The following is a 24,542-nucleotide window of genomic DNA, read 5'->3' as shown; positions in this document are numbered from 1 at the left end:
CTTGATGCTAAACCAAATGAGAATTTCATTCTATAGCCCTTTCTTTGACCAGTAGATAAATTTACAATGATGGGAATTCAGAGTTTACCAATAATCTCTAAACGGATGGTCAGTCCAGCCTGAATGTAGTTAAAATTAAATTGGTTGACAATGTCTTTATTATTCTAGAAAAAAGCTCTGTGCACTTCACCAACTGGCCTCGCAATTTATTTTTGATTTTTTTGGTATTCATTCATGGGATGTAAGCATCGCTGCAAGGACAGCATTTGTTGCTATCCCTAAATGCCCTTGAGAAGGTGAACAGTAAAGCAACAATAGTTTCAGGTCAGACAGCTTGTGGCTTGGAGGGAAACTCACAGGTGGTGGTTTCCCCATGCAGCTGCTGCCCTTCTCCTTCTAGGTGGTAGAGGTTTGGAAGGTCCTGTCGAAGGAGCCTTGGTGAGTTGCTGCAGTGTATCTTGTAGATGGTACACACTGCTACAACTGTGCGCTGGTGGTGGAGGGAGTGAATGTTTAAGGTGGCGGTTGGGGTGCCGATCAAGCGGGCTGCTTTGTCCTGGATAGTGTCAAGTTTCTTGAATGTTGTTGAAGCTGTACTTATCCAGGCAAATGGCAAGTACTCCATCACACTTTTGACTTGTGCCTTACAGATGGCTTTGAGGAGTTAGGAGGCAAGTTACTTGTCGCAGAACTCCCACCCTCTGACCGGCTGTTGTTGCTGCAATCTTTATAATGCTGGTCCAGTTAGGTTTCTGGTCAATTGTAACCCAAGGATGTTGATGGCGGGGGGAGGGAGGAGAGGATTCAGTGATGGTGATGTTGTTGAACGTCAAGTGGGGGATGGTTCGATTCGCTCTTGTTGGAGATGGTTATTGCGTGGCATGAATGTTACTTGCCACTTATGAGCCCAAGCCTGAATGTTGTCCAGGTCTTGTCGCCTGTGAGCATGGACGTTCAGTATCTGACGAGTTGCAAATGGCACTGAACACTGTGCTATTTTTTTTTATTATTATTCATTTCATGGGTTGTGGGCATCACTGGCAAGGGCCACATTTGTTGCCCATCCTTAATTACCCTTGAGAAGGTGGGGGTGAGCAGCCTTCTTGAATTGCTGCAGTCCATCATCATTGAAAATCCCACTTCTGACATTCTGATGGAGGGAAGGACACTGATGAAGCAGCTAAAGATGGCTCGGCTTAGGACACTACCCTGCGGACCTCCTGAAATGATGTCCTGGGGCTGAGATGATTGGGCTCCAAAAATCACAGCCAACTTCCTATGTGCAAGGTATGACTCCAACCAGTGGATAATTTTCCCTGATTCCCATTGACTTCAATTTTGCTAGGGCTCCTTGAAGCCACATTTGGTCAAATGCTGCCTTGATGTCAGGGTAGTCGCTCTCATCTCACTGCTTGAATTCAGCTCTTTTGTCCATGTTTGTACAAAGATTGTAATGAAATCTGGAGACAAGTGGGCCTGGCAGAACCCAAACTAAGCATCAGGGAGCAGATTATTGTTGAGTAAGTGCCACTTAATAGCACTGTCAACATTACCTTCCGTCACTTTGCTGATGATTGAGTTGACTGATGAGTGATAGTTGGCCAGATTGGATTTTTCTTGCTTTTCATGGACAACTCAGGATGGTGTGTGACTTAGAGGGCAATTTTCTACATTGTTGGGTAGATGCCAGCCTTGTAGATGTACTGGAATAGCCTGGCCAGGGACACGGCTAGTTCTGGAGCACGAGTCCTCAGTACTACAGCCGAGATGTTGTCAGGGTGCATAACCTTTGCTGTATCATATCCAGTGCCTTCAGCCGTTTCTTGTTATCACATGGAGCTTGAATTGAAATGGCTGAAGACTGGCACCTGGAATGCTGGGGAACTCAGAAGGAGGCTGAGATGTACCATCCACTTGGCATTTCTGGCTGAAGATGGTTGCAAATGCTCCAGCCTTATCTTTTGCACTGATGTGCTGGGCTCCCAAAGATTATGGATGGGAATGTCTGGGGAGCCTGTTAGTCATTTCATTGTCCACCACCATTCACATCTGGACATTGCAGGACTGCAGATCTTTGATTTGATCTGCTAGTTGTGGGATTGCTTTGCTCCTCTGTCTATTGCATGCCAGTTCTGCTGTTTAGCATGACTATGGTATTGTGTCATAGCTTTGCCAGGTTGGGACCTCATTTTTAGGTATGTCTGGTGCTGCTCCTGACATACTCTCCTGCACTCCTCATTGATCCCTGGCTTGATGGTAATGGTTGAGTGAAGGATTTGCTGGACCATGAGGTTACAGATGCTGTGGCGTATGCTGCTGCTGATGTTCACTTTTGAGCTACTAATTGTAAATATAGTATACAATACAAACATAGGTGTCTCAGAAACAAAATGGGGCATACAGTTTAGGTAATAATACACTAACAAATGCACTGACTTTAATAGGGTTCTCCTACATATACACACAAACTCCAACAGTGAGCCCAGGCAATCCGTAACCTAACGAACTCAGTAACCTTACATGTTTTCAGCGCTCTCGTCTCCAAAAGCCTTTTCTAACGAACATGTCGGCAACAAACAAACACTCACCAACCACCACGCCACAAAGTAAGGCACCCAGCACTCGGCGCACGCCGGTAACGTCACCCCGCCCACCACTCGGCGCACGCCGATGACATCACCGCCCCCCTCGAGCAGAGCCGCGCGACTCTTTGATTGACAGATTATGCTATGAATGGGATTAAATTTACCAGCCAATGGGAGCTCAGACTCAGTGCGCTATATAATCCAATGGGTACGTGCAGAACGCTCGCACACCAATCAGGGTCGCGCAGAGACTGACTGAGGTGGGAAGCCCAGGCTAAGAATTAAATTGTTTTAAAAATAAATCTCTGTTCATTCAGGTAAGGTTATTTTGAAATAAAAAAATTGATGCTGAAATATAATTACAAATGTTTGTACTTTCATTTCATAATCGCTCACATTAATTTTAGAAAAATGCAAATTAAAGACATGTAATAGTCTTTTAATACATTATAAAGTATTTGAGAAGATGAATTAAGATTTTGTTTGGTTTCAGAATTAACGAAAGGTTCAGTTGTGTTTGCATATTTAGTTTAGTGCTGAAATACTCATCATTCCCGACCTAGAAAAAAAAATCCAATTGGATACATGGCAGCTATGAGAGAATTCTCCTGAGCATGGATTGATTGGTAAAGCAGTATTGCAGGAATGTTAAAAAGGAAAATCCATATCATAGTAGCAATTCTCTGGTTCGTAAAATGCTTTTAATCTTAAAGCAACATTCGCATAACTCTATGCATTAAAAAAAACTCCTCCAGCAAGCTATTTGTACTGGAAAGGATCAAGCATTGGTATTTGTACTAATCCATTGAGAAAGCACCTTGTAGTGGTTCTAATCTGTAAAATCTGGACCTTAACACAGCTGCTGTACTTGGATTGTCCTTAAATTTTGCTTGGAATACAACGCCAAAAGGTCACGAAGGACGAGGAATTTACGTAATCGTGAGGCTGTTTAAGAATCCAAAAAAGTCTTCAGGAACACGGAAGAATTATAAAACAATCAAGGGATTATCATTTATTATCGACAATGTTTTCCTTTTTTAGAATGTCGGAAAGGGCAAAAAAAGAGTTTAAAAGGCTCTAAATGTCAGCCGATGTTTTTTTTAAAAAAAATTAAACTGTCATGTGCATTTCGATGACCGTTGCCTAGAAATCAGGGGAATGAAGTGTCTGAAAGATGTGAGGCTTTACTATAATCACCCAGAAGTTTATTCAGTCCATCTGCCTCAAGTATTTTGTAAATTTCGAATAACTAAGTTCACAACTTCACGCTGAAAGCCCGCATTCTTGCTGAATGGCATGTTTTTAAAAAAAAAAATCTGCAAATGGGACTCATTTACACTTGTATTTATAATAGGGTATTTTTCCACAACCGGGACCAAAACTATTCAAAGTCTCACCACGGGACGCCCGCATTAAATCCGATTTATAAAACTCTTCTTTGTATTGCAGTAAAGCGGTTACCATGCCATTCAGCAACAGTCACAATCTTCTGAAGATGAAATATTCAGCTAAAGAAGAATTTCCGGATTTGAGCCAACACAACAACCACATGTCTAAAGTCCTAACCCTGGACCTGTATAGCAAGCTGAGAGATAAGCAGACCCCCAGCGGATTTACCCTTGATGATGTCATTCAGACTGGGGTTGACAACCCAGGTAAAATCGCGCTTTGACGAGCCATCTGCTTTCCTCTGTACAGAAGTGTTGCTCTTCCAAGCTCCCTTCCCCCCCCCCCCCCCGTGCGAAATCCAATTGGAAATTTTAACCCAAACCCACACTTGAGGTTATCCGGTGTGCTTTACAGCCCGGCCTGTTCACAGCCAATTACCTAATGATGGGATCAGATCATTATTTTAAAATGGATACACTTGTATAAATCGTAGTTATTAAGTCTAGCCTCCTGGCTTTCAACCCCTGCTAAAATGGATCATACCTTTGTGGCCAGCGACCTTCTGTAGAGGGGATAGTAGATGGTGTATGTAATGTAATTCATCTCATTTTATGTTTGATTTCATTCAATGTAGTTGTGACCCCCCGCACCCCGAAATGGCCACGCTAAAGATAAAGAGGCTCTCAGCAGAAGAGGAGTTCCCCGATCTAAGCAAACACAACAACCACATGGCTAAAGTGCTCACTCTGGATCTCTACAAGAAACTCAAAAATAAATCAACCCCCAGTGGCTTCACTTTGGATGATGTAATTCAGACAGGGATTGATAATCCCGGTAAAAGTTTACATTGACTGAGATAGTGTAAAGTTTCTCCACTGTCCCAAGATTCACTGATCTAGTTACAATGCAGTGTGATAAATGTTTTAGTAACCTCGAATGATTTAATTCCTGTACGATTATCACCGGGACGTAAGACCCTTTGATTCAACCGCATAATGGTTTTTATACCAACATTCATCTTTATATCTCGCTTTCACTTGAAGTGAATAAATGTTTGAAGACGTAATGGTCAGTGTATCATTCTAATTCCAATGTTGAAAAAGTTCTTTCCATACAAAAAATACGTTGAAAGTTAAATATTCCTGATGAATCCAAGCAACTGAGGGCTGGCTTGTGATCATTTTTTTGCTTTACTACTCTTCTATTTTAAAAATGAATACTACTTGCACTGATCGGATTTAATTAATTTTAATCGGCTGGAAATATGTATATCTGTTTAAGGAAACGCTTATATGCATTGAGTAACTTCTCCCCTTTTCTATACAGGTCACCCATTTATTATGACAGTCGGTTGTGTTGCTGGTGATGAAGAATCCTATGTGGTTTTCAAGGACCTCTTTGATCCAATAATTCGGGACCGTCATGGTGGCTACAAACCTACGGACAAACACAAAACTGATCTTCACCATGAGAATCTCAAGGTCAGAGAATGTGGATCAATTCTGACTAAATATAAAAATACAATGAATATAATCTGCATTAGAAAAGTAAACTAGATGTGAAACCGTTGCCAAGCACATTGACTGCGAGGTACTGAAATACGCAGTGTAACGGGCGTTATGGTACTTCCTCTGCTAGGCTATATTCCATCAATGCCCTTGTTCATATCATTTTAACATTGTTCTGCGCTCCAAAATAGGATCAGCAGTTTCTTTGGTATTGCCTTTTAATATTTCGCATTTCCATTTACTAGGAGGAATTTTTATTGCTTCCTATGAAGACTTTTGATTAGGCTGGCAACATTTTGCGTTTGATCTAGATTTGCATAAACTACAAAACAGGGCTTAATAAATAGAATCTCGTGAAACTATTAAAAACCTTGCAATTTTATAGCACCTTTCACAACCTCCGGACATTCCAAAACATACAGCCAATGAAGTACTTTTGAAGGTCATCCAGTGTTATAGTGTAAGAAACGCAGCAATTTGCACACCGCAAGATTTTACAAACAGCAGTGTGATGATAATGACCAGATGTGTTTTAGTAATCTTGATCATCGATAAACATTGGCCAGGCCACGAGGAATAACTCCCTGCTCTCCTTTGACATAGTGCCAAGAAATCTTTTTACATCAACCTGAAGAGCAATTTAATATAGTATCTGAAAGAGGTCACCTCTGACCAGCGTAGTACTGGGAAAGTGCTGCACTGCGTGTTAGCCTGGATTTTTGTGCTCTAGCAATATACAAAGAAATGTGTCCACGGCATAAAGTAAGACATGCCCTTCAATGCATTATACAGGATAATCAAATTAGAAAGGATTGATCTTGCACAGAATTATTTTAAAAGAAATCCCTTTCTGTCTCCCCATTTTTTTGACATAAAAATTAAAACTTGAATCACATTATTGGCTCACTTTTTTTCAAATGAAAGGGTAGGAGGAGGAGGACCCACTTCAATCAGCCTCTGTCAGTATTGTACCAACCACTGGAACGTGCATCTGAATATCTGAAGTGATCTGGCTTACATTTGTTCTTTTCTAGCTGACTTGTAGCTTTGGGGAAGCAGCTATTGGCACTTTTGCCCTGTAGTACTGCTGGAAACAGGAACTTGCTGGCTGTAGGTGTGAGTTTGCATTCTGCCATTCAGTGATACTGCTGTTTTTAGGAATATGTAAGCCTATTCTTGTCAGTTGGCTGTTAGCCAACTTTAATGGTGGATGTGAAATGTATTCCTTTTCAAATCTCTACATCATTCACATCAATACAGCTGTTGCCTAATAAGGTTATAAATTGGAATTTGGACAAAAGACCAAGCCAAGGGCATAAGTTTCCCTTTTAGACTATAATTTAAAATATTCCAGTTATCTGCAATCTGATGACAAAAGATATTTGCATAAACTTCCATTAATATCGAACGGGGAAAGCCACTAAAAAATGAAGTAGTAAATCTGAATGTTTTGTTTTATCTTTAGGGTGGTGATGACCTGGATTCCAACTATGTGCTGAGTAGCCGAGTCCGCACTGGGCGCAGTATATGTGGCATCTGCCTTCCTCCTCATTGCAGTCGAGGAGAACGTCGTGCTATTGAGAAACTTTCAGAGGAAGGTGAAGTCAAATGGGCATGATGTGTTACTAAATCACTTATATATTTTAAAATGTAGTCTTCCTGATTCATTACAAAGAAATTGAAAAGTTTCTAACTATATTCACAATCTTCTGGTAAACTAGTGCAGAGTTCAGAAATTAGTTATGACAATGCAGTTCCAAAATCAACATAACTTGCATTTTATATAGTGACTTTAATGTAATAAAAAGCCCCAGGTGCTTCACAGAAGCATTTCAAAATAAAACATGACCGAGTCATCTAAGGAGATATTGGGTCAGATGACCAAAAGCCTGGTCAGAAGTCTGTTTTAAGGAGTGCCTTAAAGGAGGAAAGAGGCAGAGAGGTGTAGGGAGGGTATTCCTGAGCTTGGGACCTAAGCAATTGAAGGCACAGCCACCACAGTGGAGTGATTAAAATCAGGGATGTGCTGGAGTCCAGAATTAGAGGAGCACAGATATCTCTGAGGGCTGTGGGGCTCGAGGAGATTGCAGAGATAAGGAGGGGCAAGGCTATCCAACCTAATCCTTTTCTAGACCATAATGTCCACCTACCCCAGTGTCCCTCAATTGTTTTCATTTCTCTGCCTGAAGGAAGCATTATACATTCCTTATTTAGAATGAGAATTATCCTTTCACCAGCTGATTGGCTTTTTTTCCCCCTTGCACACCATCCCCACTCCAGAGAAAAAGAATATTTCTGACTAATAACTAAAACTCCTGGTAGCTGAATCCGAACTTGACGGGTCTTGTCTGAAATAGGAACTAGAATCATTACATTTCCTAACTTCCTTTTAACAAATTCCACAAGTTAAGAGCAGCTTCTGACTAATCTAATATTTCAGTTAACTGTAAATGCAACATCTGTGAAAAGTGTAACCCACATACTTGAACCATTTATGGAAATGAATGTCTGTCTGCACTCTTAGTGAGCTCATACCCTCTTGTTAAACTCTGCAGTGTTTGAAACAAATCGGCTGTTTGGTTCTAATTTAGTTGTATCCAGTGTGTTTTTTTTCTCATCCAGTAACATAAAGGTCTTTGAATGAAGTACAAAATGTAGCATTGAGTGGGGGTGAATAATAAGTCCCTCATGCCGTTGATACTCCCTAGATGTAATCATCTGTGACTTACTGACAAAACTCTCAGCCATATTTCAGGTTGTAAACAATGAAATGAGTTTATTAAGAAAAATGAAATGGAAGATTTCACAAGGTTAAATGCCTCTGTATTTTAAAATGAAAGTGAAGAATATTTTAGCAGTTTTCTTCAGTACCTTAAACAACTTGCATTTTAATAAAAAATTTTACACACGGTAAGACAAACTTGCAGAAACTTCCATCTGTGACTGTACAATACAAAATAGAACTGATGAACTGGGGGAAAATATGCTGCAGAAGAGTGTTTCTGGCTACAGACCAAAGTTACCAGGATGGTACCTTCAAAAGTTTGTTTCTTAATGAGTAAGTGTTTTATCAATGCTGTAAAGAAAACTGATCTTTACTTACTTGGCAGGTGCATAGAGAGGACGGGCGCCCAGAGAGCAGAACATAAGGGAGCAGGAATAAAGGGGAAGCACGCTACATTGAGCATGCGGAAGCACAGCACACTTCTGGTCACCACTCATTCAATTACGTTTGAACATGTCACCCGCCTGTGGGCTGACCGTGTAGCAGACCTCCTGGAAGGTCTCTGCAGACCCCCAACTCTGAGAACCACTGGCCAATGTGGACACTTCTCTCATTCTGAGAATGAAGGGACCTCTGATCCTGTAAACTTTGACAGGAACAGCAGAAGTTCTGTTGGGTGCATCTCGCTACTTGCACCAGGACTTATCCATTTGCCAGGTTTTTGGTGACAGTCTCTTGTGACTTAAGACAAAACCAATTCTCCCAAATTGTCTCTGAAGATTTATCTAGTTTTGCCCAAAAGTAAGCTTTCAAACTGTGTATTCCTCACAGCTGCATATTGATTTCCAGGTGACGTCCATTGTTTGTTTTTCTTTTACAGAGCTGCTACTGTTTTCACCTTGATAAATATTGGGCATAGTGAAGCTAGATTTTCAGTCTTCAAAGAGCTTATGGCATTCATTTGGTTGTTATTTGTATTATTGCAAATATCATATTGGCCATTTCTGAAAACTGGCATTTTGTCCAATGTTTCCTTCCTTGCTGTGAGACAGTTTGACTTCTCATACAAAAGTAATCAAACCAAACCTTCAATCTAGAAATGATTAGTCATAACTTTCAACATGCTTTTCACCACAGGCTAAATTACTATTTTTATTACTCAATAGCTTTGGGAAGTCTGGATGGTGAATTTACTGGAAAATATTATGCCCTGAAGAACATGACTGACCAGGAGCAGCAGAATCTAATTGATGACCACTTTCTGTTTGACAAGCCTGTATCTCCACTGTTGTTGGCCTCCGGGATGGGACGTGACTGGCCTGATGGCAGAGGCATCTGGTCAGTTCTTGGAGGGGGTGGGAGAGATGAGGAAAAGACAAATTTATTTGAAACTATTTCCGTTAATTTCAATTCAGGTTATTCTTGCTTTAGCATGTTGGAATGATGTGTTTTAGTGCTGCTAATGACAGTTATGCAGGAATTGTCTGACTTTAGGTATTTCCAAGGGGTGGGGGGGGGGGGGGAAGAAAGAGAAAGGGGAAGTTACACTCGAGCACTTTTTGGGGTGTCAAAAAGTAGCTAATTTCTTTTCTCTGTAGTTGGAGAATTGTGCACTTTTAATTCCTCCAAGACCAGGTTATAATGGCAATATCTTGAAGTGGGGGCAGGGTAGAAGAAGGTTCAGCTGCCAGCAGAAGTAGCGTGGAAGGGTTCACTGGGCTTTCATATAAACTCTTATTAACTCTATTTTCAATTAGCTCATGCATACATGCACTATAGCTATTTTCCTGCACTGAATTAGCTCTGTGTAGAAGTCAGTGATTCCACAATGTATTCTGTTTACTCCATGGTGTACAAGTATGACAGCTTCTTTTCCTAGCTTAGTGGGAGGGTTGTTAGGTTTCAACCTTAATGCAAGTATCTAATTTCTTGTCAACAATTCTTATGGTGGATTGGGTCGACAACACAAATGAGCTGGTGTCTTGTTTTCCTTTCCCACCCCCACCTGTTCTCAAGCTGAGATTCATCTCATTATGGTACAGGAGAAGGCCATTCCATGCCAGCTTTCTAGAGCAATCCAGTCAGTCCCATTTCGCCTGCTCTATCCTGTAAACCTGCAATTTTATTTCCCTCAAGTGCTCATCCAATTTCCTCTTGAATCATTGATCATCATCTTTTCCACCACCCTCATAGGCAGTGAGTTCCAGGTCATTATCACTCACTGCTTTTTTAAAAAAAAAAAAACTTCCTAATGTTTGCCCCCCCCCCCCCCATCTCCTGCCCAAAACATTAAATCTGTGTTCTCTAGTCCTTAAACCATCAGCAAATGGGAACCGCTTTAATTTGTTTACCTTTATCTAAGCCTCTATCGAATCTCCCCTCCTTTGCTCCAGGGAGAACAGCCTAATTTTTTCTAAAATCCCGCATCCCTGGAACCATTCTGGTAAATCCCCTCTGAACCCTCTCTAGGAAGCTCACATCCTTCCAAATGTGCGAGCAGAACTGGATGCAATACTGTAGTAGGGAAGTTATGCTACACTTAATATGTCCTGCCACATTCGAAGATCTATGCAAATGAACCTCCAAGTCCCTCTGTTTCTGCACACTCTTTAGAACTGTGCCATTAAGTCTATGTTCCCTGTTCCTTCTGCCAAAATGAATCACCTCACACTTCTTCATATTAAATTCCATCTGCCTCTTGTTTGCCCATTCTGCTAGCTTATCTATGTCCTGTTGCAGGTGATTGGCGTCATCCTCACTGTCACACCTCAAAGTTTGGTAGAGAGTCAGAGCCATAGTTATACAGCACAGAAACAGGCCCTTCGGCCCAATGCGCCTGAGCCGACCATCAAGCACCCGTCCTAACTAATCCCATTTCCCCACACTTGGCCCGTAGCCTTGTATGCTACGACGTTTCAAGTGCTCATCCAGATACTTCTTGAATGTTGAGTGTTCCTGCCTCTACCACCCCTTCAGGCAGTGTGTTCCAGATTCCAACCACCCTCTGGGTGAAAAGATTCTTCCTCAACTCCCCTCTAAACCTTCTGCCCATTACCTTCAATCTATGTCCCCTAGTTATTGACCCCTCTGCTAAGGGAAAAAGTTTCTTCCTATCAATGCCCCTCATAATTTTGTATACCTCAATCAGGTATCCCCCCTCAGCCTTCTCTGCTCCAAGGAAAACAACCTCAGTCTATCCAGTCTGTCTTCATAACTGAAATGCTCCAGCCCAGGCAACATCCTGGTGAATCCTCTCTGCACCCTCTCCACTGCAATCACATCCTTCCGATAGTGTGGTGACCGGAACTGTACACAGTACTCCAGTTGTGGCCTAACTAGTGTTTTATGCAGCTCCATCATAACTTCCTGGCTCTTGTACTCTATGCCTCAGCCAATAAAGGCAAGTATCCCGTATGCCTTCCTAACCACCTTATCTACCTGTGCTGCTGCCTTCAATAATTGGTAAATTTTGTAATTTTACTTTGTATTCCAGTATTCAAGTCATTTTTATATTTTAAAAATAAAAACAGTAGCCCTATCACTGACCCTTGGGGAACACCATTGTCTATCTTCCTCCAGTCTGAACGATTTAAGCCAATTTTTTAAAAATCCATTTGAACACTGATCTTCCTTTTCCATGAGCCTCGTTTTTTTTTTTTAAACTAGCCTTTTGTATTAAATGCTTTTTTAATCCATTATAGCCAACATCTACAACATTCCCTTCATCAACCTTCTGTTACTTCATCAAAAAAATTCAATTAGATTAGTCGAGCACAGTCTGCCTTTTTACAAATCCATGCTGGCTCTCCTTAATTAACTCAAACCTCTAAGTGCCTGTAGTTTTTTCCCTTGACTTATTATTTCTGAAACCTTACCCACCACTGATGTTAAACTGACAAGCCTGTAGTTACTACAACTGTCCTTGCACTCTTTCTTGAATAAGAGTGTCACATTTGCCACACTACAATCCTTTGGCACCTTCCCTAATATCTAGGGAAGATTATGGTAAGCCCTTCTATCTCTGCCCCCACTTCCCTTAGCAACCTGGAACACAAGCCATCCAGACCAGCCAACTTATCCACTCTAAGCATTGCCAGCCTTTCCATTACATCCTGCCTATCAATTTTCACCTCATCCATTACCTGTGCCATCTGCTTCTAACAATATTTTGTTAGCATCATCTTTAAACACTGATAAAAGTATTCATTAAGTATTCTAGCCTTGCCCTGCACCTCTAAGCATATATCACCTTTTGTCCCCAAGAGGCCCAACCTCTCCTCTTACTGTCTACTATTTACATATCAGTAGATGGGTTACCTCTTGATCAAAACACCACAATAAAGCAATACCAATATGTGATGCTGATTTGAATAAACATTTCCTTCTTTGAATAGCTGCCTCAATAAAGGTGTATTTTGTTAAATTTGAGTCCTCTTGTCAAAAGCACATGCACTGGCAGTGACTTTGTAACAAATTAAGCAAGATACAGATTAAATGTTCTAAATTTAACATGTTTTCTAGGCATAATGACAATAAGACTTTCCTAGTTTGGGTAAATGAAGAAGATCATCTTCGAGTTATATCAATGCAGAAAGGTGGAAATATGAAGGAAGTCTTCACCCGTTTCTGTACTGGACTAACAAAGGTACAAATAAGCACCATTGAGAATTGGCAAAAGTAAAAAGCTTAAGTATTTTCTTTTGAACAACTTTGTTTTAAATTCTAGATTGAAAATGTCTTCAAAAACAATGGGCGTGCATTTATGTGGAATGAGCACCTTGGTTACATCCTGACATGCCCATCTAACCTGGGAACAGGTCTTCGTGCTGGCGTCCATGTGAAACTTCCCAATCTCAGCAAACATGATAAATTTGGTGACATTCTGAAAAGACTGCGGCTGCAGAAGCGCGGTACAGGTAGGTTGGATCTTATCTAGAAAATATATTGCAAAACCCTGAGCATAATGCACTACATTCTAGCAATAAAGTTTTTTTTTTTTTTTGGTAAATTCACTTTGGATAGCAGTCCAATCATTAAAAATATGGAACAATTGAATTATGCATCAAATAGTTAACTCTTAACCAATTACAATAGTAGAAGCGTTCTTCTGCAATAGACTTTGGCCAAGAAATTCAAGTAGACCTGTAATCCTAAATAGCCAGTGGCTGTGAAGGTGACTGTGAATGCACTTTTATGCATCTGGCTCCTTCAGGTTGAAGCTGGAGATATTTGTAATGTCTTGTAGTGTGCTGTTTGCTGTTTTCATAAGGGAGGTCACTGGTGCTCTTTGTGAGGTAACTACATTTCATTTTCTTGCCTCAGAAAAGCAGGCAGTGCAAGTACATGTCTGTTAGGATTACTGGCTTCCCCATGGTGTAGGGTGGCATTGACTGCATGCACATAGCTTTACAGGTGCTGCCTTTGAACTCTGCCCTATACCGGAACTGAAAGGGATTCTACTCCCTCAATGTCCTGATGATGTTTGACCATACACACAGAATCAGGCAGATCAATGCCTGGTATCCTGGCAACAGTCATGAATCCTTCATTTTGCAGCTGTCTGCTATGCCAGATACATTTGCGCAGTGGCTACTGGGTGACCAGGGCTACCTGGTGATGACATAGCTGATAGCTGCGGTGTGCAGCCTACATATGAAAGCCATGCTGCCACACAAAATGTGATAGAGTAGACCATTGGCATTCTGAAACAATGCTGCCACTGCCTGGACCCCTCTGGAGGAGCCCTGCAGTGCTCTTGAGTACATGTCAAGATTCATGGTGGTTTGCTACATGCTGCACAACCCCTCCCATCATGAGGACACAGCCCTTGCCACCCTCTACAAGGTGGAGACAACCTACATGCCCCTTTTTGGCCAGGTTGCCTTTGAACTCATCAGTACAATACCAGTAACCACAATCCCAATTCTCCATTCACCAATAGTCCCACACCTTACCTACCCTTTGTCATTGACCATCACAGCATCCACTTGGCCACATTTGGGTAAATAAAAGCCACCACAAAATAAACATTTCAAACTACATGCCATATTTCATACAAACATGAACTGATCACCCTTGTGAATTTCCTTAGTGCCTGTCTTCTGTGTGCCTTTGCCTATCCTAGTAATGCCATGCTACCCCAAAACCTGCAATGTGGCTAGTGGAAGGCTGCTGACTTTCACTAGAGAGTGCAGATGACCTTGGACAACTTTGAGCAGCTCTGCCTAGAAGGCCCAGCTGTGGACTGCACACCTTGGCATAAGTGGTAGCAGTGGGGGCACTGGTGGGAAGACGAATGCTGTCATCTAAGACAACCAGTTTGTGCTCTGTGGACCCCAAGGCAGCAGCTCAGCAGCCCTAGTAATGTTTGGAGAACTGATTGGACTGCTGCAACCCTGCAAGCCCTTTGTACATTGTAAACCACAGCCGTGATGGTACTAGTCTGAGCTTGCATGGAACAAGCTAACCTTGCATGACTGCAGGCTCCCATGGCAGCAATCCAATGTTAGATTGTTGCTGCGATGTTGGCCATCAAACGCTACATCATGGTTGGATCCACAAGTGTGCAAATGGAGTTGGCCACCACGTCCAGGCTGGAAAGGATGGACTCCAAGTTCTGTACAAAGCCCTGTGCCAAGTTGATGCTGGACTCCTCCATGCTCCTTGACATTAACTGCTGATTTCCCAATGCACCAAGCATTTTGTTGTGCACATCCATCAGCATTCTTCTGCAGGCTGCCCCATCGAAGTTCTTCTCTGATTCCTCTGCATTAGAGCTCGTGTGTAACCTGCCCCACTAGTGAGCTGGCACCTATGCTATCCATGTCCCCCTGCTCTGGCTGCAGGCCATTCATGCCCAGTGACTCACCACATGCAGATCCTGCTTCTATGCTAGTCTCTAAATGACATGCAGTGTCTATCTGAGCTGGTGACTGAGCATGAAATCAAGTGACAATGTGTCATCAACACTATCGTCTTGCTGTTCCTCCACTGCCTGGCCAGGTTGCAACTGTGCCTTTCTCCTTTCAGATACCCAAGGGTTTGGGGGCACAGAGGGGGAGGCATGAGATACACACTTACACCACCTGCAGCTTATAAATCAGAAGAGTGAGTGGAATGTGAGGATACCATCCTCCTCCTTTTGGTCTTAACTCTGCTGCTGACCATAGGCATCCCAGTAATGGCCACCACCAAGGGGATTGGGACATGCAGTCTTGCCTGTCTATCTCTGGTTAGCTCCTGCTACCTCCAGTTGTCAGACACTTTCCTCTCAAAGTGGCAGACTGTCGTGCAAGCTGTGAGATGAGTGCAAGGCTTGCAACAGTGCTAATTGTGTGGGAGTGCAGTGGAGCATATGAATATCAAATGAGTCATGGGGGTTTGGTGAATTGAGCAGTCTCTGGGGTCAGAAGTGCAATTGGTAGGATATAGCATTTGAAGACGTGCTCACTGAACTCACTTGTGAGCTCATTGAACTTCTTGCAGCACTGGATTCAGTGAAGGGGGGTGGTGGTGGTAGGGGGAGGATGCTAACCAATTTAAACCAACATGAGGTATTCTGTTTTGTAATATTGATCTAGTGTTTCCTTTTGAAGCTCCCCTATCAAATCATAGAAAGACACAGCACAGAAGGAAGCCATTGGCTGGAATTTTGCACCCCCTCCCCCTCTCCCTGGGGGGGTGGGGTATAAAATAGTGTAGGATGGCAGGGGCACTGTGCTACTTAAAGACCTCTGCTTGTTTGGCAGATGGGCACTTTGCCACCTGGGGAGGCTTCCCAGTAATACCAGGCAGCCTCTTGTGGGCTGGGGGACCCTCCTGATAGGGTAGCCTGTGCCCCATGGAGGATCCCTGGTGGCACAGATGACCCCTGCTGGAAAGACCCCTGCCCTCTCAATTAACCCACTGCGGGCAATTGGCCAGGCCCTGGTGAGCCTTGAACCCACTTGCCTGTTCCAAGACTGGCATTCATGTTGGCTCCTCTTGCTGAATGCAGCCCCCAGCAGTGGTCATGGCTTCCAAAAGTGCAGCTGGGACTTTTTTTTGTTTTGTTTCTGAGATGTGGGTGTTGCTGGCTAGGCGAGCATTTATTGCCCATCCCTAATTGCCCTTGAGAAGGTGGTGGTGAGCTGCCTTCTTGAACTGCTGCAGTCCATGTGGGGTAGGTACACCTACAGTGCTGTTAGGAAGGGAGCTCCAGGATTTTGACCCAGTGATAAAGGAACAGTGATTTATAGTTTAAAGTCAGGATGGTGTGTGGCTTGGAGGGGAACTTGCAGGTGGTGCTGTTCCCATGCATCTGCTGCCCTTGTCCTAGGTGGTAGAGGTCGTGGGTTTGGAAGATGCTGTCTAAGGAGCCTTGGTGCATTGCTGCAGTGCATCTTGTAGATGGTACACACTGCTGCCACTGTGCTACTGGTTCTCTGGCTGGCAGTTCTTGGAGGCAGGACATTTTGCCTTAGAAGGACACAAGCCATGATTGCAGGTAATTAATTGCCTGAACCCGCAAAATCAGTCTTGGCTTCAAGGGCTGGCAGAGGCAGGCTCGCATGCCCATCAAACCCTGCACAAGTCAGGAGTGTGATGGAATACTCTCCACTTGCCTGGATGGGTGCAGCTCCAACAACACTCCAGAAGCTCGACACCATCCAGGAAAAAGCAGCCTGCTTGATTGGCACCCCATCCACAAACATTCACTCCCTCCACCACCGACGCACAGTGGCAGCAGTGTGTACCATCTACAAGATGCAATGCACCAAGGCTCCTTAGACAGCACTTTCCAAACCCGCGACCTCTACCAACTAAAAGGACAAGGGCAGCAAATACATGGGAACACCACCACCTGCAAGTTCCCCTCCAGGTCACACACCATCCTGACTTGGAACTATATCACCGTTCCTTCACTGTCACTGGGTCAAAATCCTGGAACTCTCTCCTTAACAGCACTGTGGGTATACCTACCCCAAATGGACTGCAGCGGTTCAAGAAGGCAGCTCACCACCACCTTAAGGGCAATTAGGGATGGGCAATAAATGCTGGCCTAGCCAGCGTCGCCCACATCCCATGAATGGAAAAAAAAACCCTGCCATGGCTTTCCAGCTGATAGGTGGGGCCTCCGTCCCCCTCATGAAATTTCAGGCATTGTCTATTCCACTGTTTTGCTACAGCAATCTAAAATTAATACCACTGCTCCTCTCTCCCCACAGTCATACATCTTCAATTATTTATCCAATTCCCTCTTTTTTTTTCATCCCAATATATATTAGTTCACACTAGTCCACATTAAACTGCATCTCCCACCTGTCTTTCATCATGAAAGATTTCACTGGCTGTGTTTGCCAATAACACTTTTTTGTGTGCATGTCTGACCCCTGTAATGTAGTCCAGCTGTGCTCCACATTAAGCAACATCCATTAACCCTATTTTTTGTTGCTTTATCAATCCATTTTCTCTCCATGTTGCTCTTATACCATTTGCCTCAATTTTGTCAGAAGCTTCCTGTGCAACACCTTAAAATGCCATACACTACATCTAGTGCTTTTCCTCTAATTATATATATATATATATATATATAAGTCGAAGAGACTTAGTAGTTGGCAGGAAAAAAGACAGAGGCGCAAGGGGAGAGCCAACTGTGCAACAGCCCCAACAAACAAATTTCTCTGCAGCACCTGTGGAAGAGCCTGTCACTCCAGAATTGGCCTTTATAGCCACTCCAGGCGCTGCTTCACAAACCACTGACCACCTCCAGGCGCGTATCCATTGTCTCTCGAGATAAGGAGGCCCAAAAGAATATATATATATATATATATATATATATATATTTTTTTTTTAAATCTGAAATTTATCAAACAATTTTTGCATTTTAATGAACCATGCTGGCTATCCTTGTTCCATGCATTTCTCAATTCTTGATTTGATCTCCAATTATGGTTTGAGTTTGTTTGCAAGTGATTCTGCAACACTTATTTGGTAGTGGTTAAATGGAAAAATACTTTCAAAGATTCTAATTTTTTTACTACATGCTTTAACACTATCTCAAAATATGTTTGTACACAAAGTGGGCACTCTGATAAAGGTCTTTGATCTGGATGATGCAGACATAACGGGCCAAATGGCCCCCTCCTGTGCTGTAACAATTTTGTCATTCTGTGAAATGTTGTTCCTTTTGGCTGAATGTTACAGGTCTCTGGATGAGCTGGGTATAACATTCACTCACTCTACCCCTAAGAATTTGGATTAACGCCTAATAAGTGATAATTTGAGGAATCTCCACCTTGAATGGAGCCTGGTTAAGATGCATGTGTGGGACCCAGGATTAGCCATTTAATGGAAAGTGAGGGATAAGGCTCTATGTTCCCATCTAGAAAGACTCTGCTTTTTTTATGGAGTCTTTTTTAAAAATAACATAATGCATACCAGATTACTTCTCCCAGTATTATGCTGGTGTCTTTGGCATATGCCCAGCTTGCTAAACTCCAGAAAAGGCGAATTGAGTTGCTACGCACAATACTCTAAACATTGACCAATGGAAGGAATAACATAAGAAGTAAGAGCAAGAGTAGGCCATTTGGCCCATCGTGCCTGCTCTGCCATTCAACAAGATCATGGCAGATCTGATTGTGGCCTCCAATCCACTTTCTTGCCTACCTCCCATAACCTTTGACTCTCAATCAAAAATCTGAGTCTAACTCTGTCTTGAATATAATGACCCAGCCTCCATTGCTTGCTGGGGTAGAGAATTCCAAACACTAACTACCCTCTGAGGAATTTCGTCCTCTTCCCCATCTTAAAAGGAAGACTCCTTTTATTCTGAAACTGTGCCCCCTAGTTCTAGATTCCTCATGAGGGGAAACGTCCTCTCCACATCCACCTGGTCAAGCCTCCTTGAATCTTGTACATTTCAGTAAGATTACCACTCAAACGTCTAAACTCCAATGTGTATAGGCCCAACCTTTCCCCAAGACAAGTCCCTCATCGCAAGAATCAGCTGAGTGAATCTTCTCTGAACTTATTCCAATGCAAGAATGTCCTTCCTTCAATAAGGTGAGCAAAGCTGTACACAGTACTCTAGGTGTCTCACCAATGCCCTTTACAGTTGTAGCAAGACTTCCCAACTTTTATACTTCATTCCCTTTTCCTTCCTAGTTACTTACTGTTCCTGCATGCTGACTTTGTGATTCATGTACAAGGACATCCAGGTCCCTCTGCACCACAGCATTCTGCAGTCTCTCCATTTAAATGATCTGCTTTTCTATTCCTACCAAAGTGGACAGACAACCTTACATTTTTCCCTCATTATATACTCTAAATGCCAAATTTTTGCCCACTGACTCATTCTATCTATCACTTTGTAGCTCTTCACAACTTGCTTTCCTACCTATCTACATATTGTCAGCAAATTTGGCTGCAATACAGTCAGTCCCTTCATCCAATTCATTAATATAGATAGTAAATATTTGAGGCCAAGTACTGATCCTTGTGGCACTCCCCAGTTATAGTTTACCAACCTGAAAATGACTCATTTATCCCAACTGTTTCCTGTTAGTCAGTCCTCTCTCCATGCTAATATATCACCTCCAACACATGAGCTCTTATTTTGTGTAGTAACTTTTTTATGTGGCACCTCATCAAATGCAATCCAAATACAGTACATCTATTGGTTCCCCTTTAACAACCCTGTTTGTTACATCCTCAAAGAACTCTAGTAAATTTGTCAAACACTTTCCCTTTCAGAAAACCGTGTTGACTCTACTTGATTGTATTGTGATTTTCTCGATGTCCTGCTACTACCTCTTTAATAATGAATCCTAGCATTTTTCCAACACACATTGGGCTAACTGGTCTATAGTTTCCAGCTTTCTGTCGACTACTTTCTTGTAGAAGTGTTGGAGTTGCAGTTTTCCACTCTGCTGGGACCTTTCCAGAATCTAGAATTTTGGAACAAATATGTAGTACAACAACTTGTTTAAAGGCATTATATAAATAATGACACTTCCCAAGGAACTTTACAGGAACATTATAAAATGAAGTATGACACTGAGCCAGAAAAGGAGATATTGGGTCAGATGAACTTGGTCAAAGAGGTAGGCCTTGAGGAGTGTTTTAAAGGAGAAAAGTGACAGTGATGTAGGGAGGGTATTCCAGAGCTTGGGGCCTAGGCCAAGTTGAGATGTGGCCACCACTGATGGAGCAATTGGCACTTGCTCAGCAATAACCTGTTCGGTGACGCTCAATTTGGTTTCAGCCAGGGCCACTCAGCTCCTGACCTCATTATAGTCTTGGTCCAAATATTGTCAAAAGAGGTGAGGTCAGAGTGACTGCCATTGACATCAAGGCAGCATTTGAGCAGATATGGCAGCAAGGAACCCTAGCAAAACTTGAGTCAATGGGAATTGTGGAAACCTCTCTGCTGGTTGGAGTCATACCTAGCGCAAAGGAAGATGATTGTGGTTGTTGGAGGCCAATGATCTCAGTCACAGGACTTCATTGCAGGAGTTCCTCAGGGCAGTGTCCTAGGCCCAACCATCTTCAGCTGCTTCAAAGACCTTCCCTCCATCATAAGGTCAGAAGCAAGGGCGTTTGCTGATTGCACAGTGTTTAGCACCATTCGTGACTCCTCAGATACTGAAGCAGCTGATGTCCATATACAGCAACATCCAGACTTGGGCTGATAAGTAACAAGTAACATTCACACCACAAGTGCCAGGCAATGACCATCTCCAACAAGAGCATCTAACCATCTCCCCTTGACTTTCAATGGTATTACCATCTCTGAATCCCCCAACCATCAACATCTTGGGGGGTCACCATTGATCAGAAACTGAACTGGACCAGCCACAAGAGCAGGTCGGAAGCTGGGGATTCTGAGGTGAGTTAACGCACCACCTGTCTCCCCAATGCCAGTCCACCTTCTACAAGGCACGTCAAGAGTATGATGGAATATGCTCCAGTTGACTGGATGGGTGCAGCTCCAACAACAGAAGAAGCTCGACACCATCCAGGACAAAGCACCACCTTCAACATTCACTCCCTCCACCACTAATGCACAGTGGCAGCAGTGTGTAGCATATACAAGATGCACTGCAGCAACTCACCAAGGCTCCTTCAACAGCAGCTGCCAAACCCACAACCTCTACCACCTAGAAGGACAAGGGCAGCAGAACACCACCTGCAAGTTCCCCTCTTAGCCACAAACCATCCTGACTTGGAACTATATTGCCATTCCTTTGCTGTCATTGGGTCAAAATCCTGCAACTCCCTTCCTAACAGCACTGTGGGTGTACCTACACTCCAAGGGCTGCAGTGGTTCAAGAAGACCGTTCACCACCTTCTCAAGGGGGCAATTGGGGATGGGCAATAAATGCAGGCCTGGCCAGCGATTCCCACAAATGAAATTTTTAAAAAATGAGGAATGCTGAAGACGGCAGAATTAGAGTAGCGCAGATATCTTGGAGGGTTGTGGGGTGGAGGAAATTAGAGATGGGTAGGGGGTGAGGCTATCGAGGGTTTGAAAACCAGGATGAGTGTTTTTAAAATCATTGTTTAACAGGGAGCCAGTGTAGGTCAGCAAGCACAGGGGTGATGGGGGAGAAGAACTGCATGTGAGTTTAAGACACAGGCAGCAAAGTTTTGGATGAAATAAACAAAGTGCTGGAAAAACTCAGCGGGTCTGGCAGCATCTGTGGAAAGAGAAGCAGAGTTAACGTTTCAGGTCAGTGACCCTCCTGGCAGATACGAAATGTAAAAGATTTTAAGCAAGTAAAGCTGGGGGCGGGTTGGCAAGAGATAACAAAAAGGAAGGTATTGATAGGACAAGGTCACAGAATAGCTGACCAGAAGGTCATGGAGCAAAGGCAAACAATATGTTAATGATGTGCTGAAAGACAAAGCAGATAGGGTGTTAATGGACTAAAAGCTAAACAGCTACAAGCACAAACATGAAAAAAAACGGTGGGTAGGCACAGTAGAAATAAACTGCACAAACTAAAATAAAATAAACACAAAATAACTCAAGATAAAGTAAAATGGGAGTTTTGGATGATCTCTAGTTTAGAGTAGAATGTAGGAGACCAGCTAGGAGTGTGTTGGAATAGTCAAGTCTAGAGGTAAGAAAGGCATGAATGAGGGTTTCAGCAGATGAGCTGAGACGGGGATGAAGTCATGTGATGTTAGAGGTGGAAATAGGTGGTCTTGGCGATGGCATAAATATAAAGTTGGTAGCTCATCTCTGGGTCAAATGTGACACCAAGACTGCAAACAGACTGGCTTAATCTCAGACTATTGCCAGGGAGAAGAATGGGGTTGCTAGCTAGGGAACAGAGTCTGCAGCAGGGACCAAAGACAATGACTTCATCTTCCCAATGTTTAATTGGAGAAACATTCTGCTCACCAGTGCTGAATGTTGCTAAATTATCAGACTATTTATCCAACGGTGGTGGTGAGGTAGAGCTGAGTGTTGTCAGCATGCATGTGAAAACTAATGCTGTGCTTTTGGATGTTGCTGAGGGGTGGCATGTAGATGAGAAATACAAATTGGGGGTGGGGGGGGGTTGGGAGGGGGCAAGGGTAGATCCTTGGGGGACGTCAGAGGTAACAGTGCAGGATTAGGAAGAGAAGCCACTTCAAATTATTCTCTGGTTACGATTAGATTAAAAATAGAACCAGGTGAAAGCAGTCCTACACAGCTGGACGACAGTGGAGAGGCATTGGCAGATGGTGTGGTCAACCGTGTCTCAATCTGTGATGGATGAGAAGGGAAAGTTTACTTTTGTCATAGCCACATAAGCTGTGATTGAGAGCTGTTTCGGTACTGTGGCAAGGGCAGAAATCTGATTGGAGGGATTTAAACATGGAGTTCTGGGAAAGATGGGAACTGATATCCGAACAGAGTAGCTCTTGTGTTTATCTGAGATGGGGTGGACAGGAATTCTGAATCAAACCACTATTAGGAGGTGCTTATAAATGACCTAGAAGCATTTTTACTTTCTGCATTAGAGCCTGGGCACCATCTGTGTAGTGGGTTGCTCGTGTCCTCCTTTTTGAATAGATCAGTTATCTACTAGGCCAAATTAGGATTCTTTTGAATAAACTTAAACCAGTTCTGTTTGGATTATCACTTGAGATTTGGCAATCTTCCCCAGTCGATCTAGCTTATTATAAATGAGTTACTATTTTTATTTTATAATTTAAACATTGCCACAAGCTTGAAGCATGATTCACCAGTCTACATTAGGAGATTTTTGAAGCACTGAAGTGAAAGTTTTAGTTTTCTATTTTGATTTCAGCATTCAATGTATTTACATGGCATGCCTGAGTTTTTGTTTAAGTTCTGATCCACCAGAGTTTTGAAGTCTTTTTTTTTTAAAGAAAAACTATTGTAAATAAGTAATAAAAATTGCCACTGGAAATCATTACCTTGAAAGGAACTTGGTATGATTTGAAAACATTTATTTTTAATTCCCACTTTTAGATATTTTATCTGTCTTGAAATGCTTGTTTGTTAAGAAAATTCAAGTCATTGAATTATATTTTAAGGGAAAAAAAAAACATAAGTGCATTTTTAAGACTTGGTTTTTAGCATACAATATAGAAGTAGCTTTTGTATTTGAGCTGTCTCTTTTGCAGTTGCACTAATGCTACTGATAATGTTGCTTTCTCATTGCTAGGTGGTGTTGACACTGCTGCAGTTGGTGGTATATTTGATATTTCCAATGCTGACCGTCTGGGCTTCTCTGAAGTTGAATTAGTTCAAATGGTGGTTGATGGTGTGAAGCTGCTAATTGAAATGGAGAAACATCTTGAAAAGGGTCAGACCATTGATCGTCTTATCCCAGCTCAGAAGTAAAGTCACTTTATCGCACAACTTCTAAACTATTCACTGGATATATTGTATAATATTACAAAAACCTCAAGATGCCAGTCTGGATTGGGAAAAGTGTCATCGTTAGCAAAATATCTTCAATAAATGTAGTAGAAATCTTGAAACTATAATCATTGCATTGTTGTTTCTGATGGATTAAAATATATGAATAAATATACTTTGGTCCCTACAAATGAGTGCACAGTATCTTTCTTAGAAGCTTGCTTAAGCTTTTCTTGGGGTTTAATCAGCTCTTGTAGCTTAGTTTTAATGCTTTGGTGATTTCAGTATCTTCTCTAAATTGCTTCCTGCCTTTTTTTGAATACCAGGTCTATGCATTAATATCCAAATTAACCTTGAACTTCCTAAACTATTCCTATAATGGGAGTAACTCAATGTTGGCTAAAGGTTTCTTCTGCTGCATTACATAGAATTTACTTCCCAAATGATTGTCTGTTTTATGCTCCACACAA

At 42.4% G+C, this 24,542-nt stretch overlaps 2 protein-coding genes across 4 annotated transcripts in view; one reads left to right on the top strand and one right to left on the bottom strand.

Moving 5' to 3' along the window:
* trmt61a (tRNA methyltransferase 61A) overlaps positions 1-2,661 on the bottom strand; it is a 51,108-nt gene extending 48,447 nt beyond the window's left edge. The window contains exon 1 of one of the 2 annotated variants that reach the window (XM_068038989.1): positions 2,589-2,661. The gene's annotated coding sequence lies outside the window, so the exon portion shown is untranslated. Of the gene's footprint in view, positions 1-2,520 lie in introns of both variants that reach the window. The other variant, XM_068038990.1, reaches the window with a different exon arrangement.
* Positions 2,662-2,794: 133 nt separating this feature from the next.
* On the top strand, positions 2,795-24,263 carry LOC137373732 (creatine kinase B-type). Of its 2 annotated transcripts, none has more exons than XM_068038988.1 (8): positions 2,795-2,902; positions 4,609-4,808; positions 5,301-5,455; positions 6,948-7,080; positions 9,374-9,545; positions 12,729-12,852; positions 12,934-13,123; positions 23,876-24,263. In XM_068038988.1, exons 2-8 carry the CDS (start codon positions 4,631-4,633, stop codon positions 24,052-24,054), a joined length of 1,131 nt encoding a protein of 376 aa, XP_067895089.1. In that variant the 5' UTR covers positions 2,795-2,902; positions 4,609-4,630; the 3' UTR covers positions 24,055-24,263. The 2 variants fall into 2 exon arrangements, with proteins under 2 accessions (XP_067895089.1, XP_067895088.1); XM_068038987.1 differs by lacking the exon at positions 4,609-4,808 and adding an exon at positions 4,035-4,240.
* The last annotated feature ends 279 nt before the right edge of the window (positions 24,264-24,542 follow it).

Source organism: Heterodontus francisci, chromosome 9, assembly GCF_036365525.1.
Source record: "Heterodontus francisci isolate sHetFra1 chromosome 9, sHetFra1.hap1, whole genome shotgun sequence".
Taxonomy (NCBI): Eukaryota; Metazoa; Chordata; class Chondrichthyes; order Heterodontiformes; family Heterodontidae; genus Heterodontus; species Heterodontus francisci.
The sequence above is the reverse complement of the archived record's forward strand: the minus strand, read 5'-3'. Positions and strand labels throughout refer to the sequence as shown.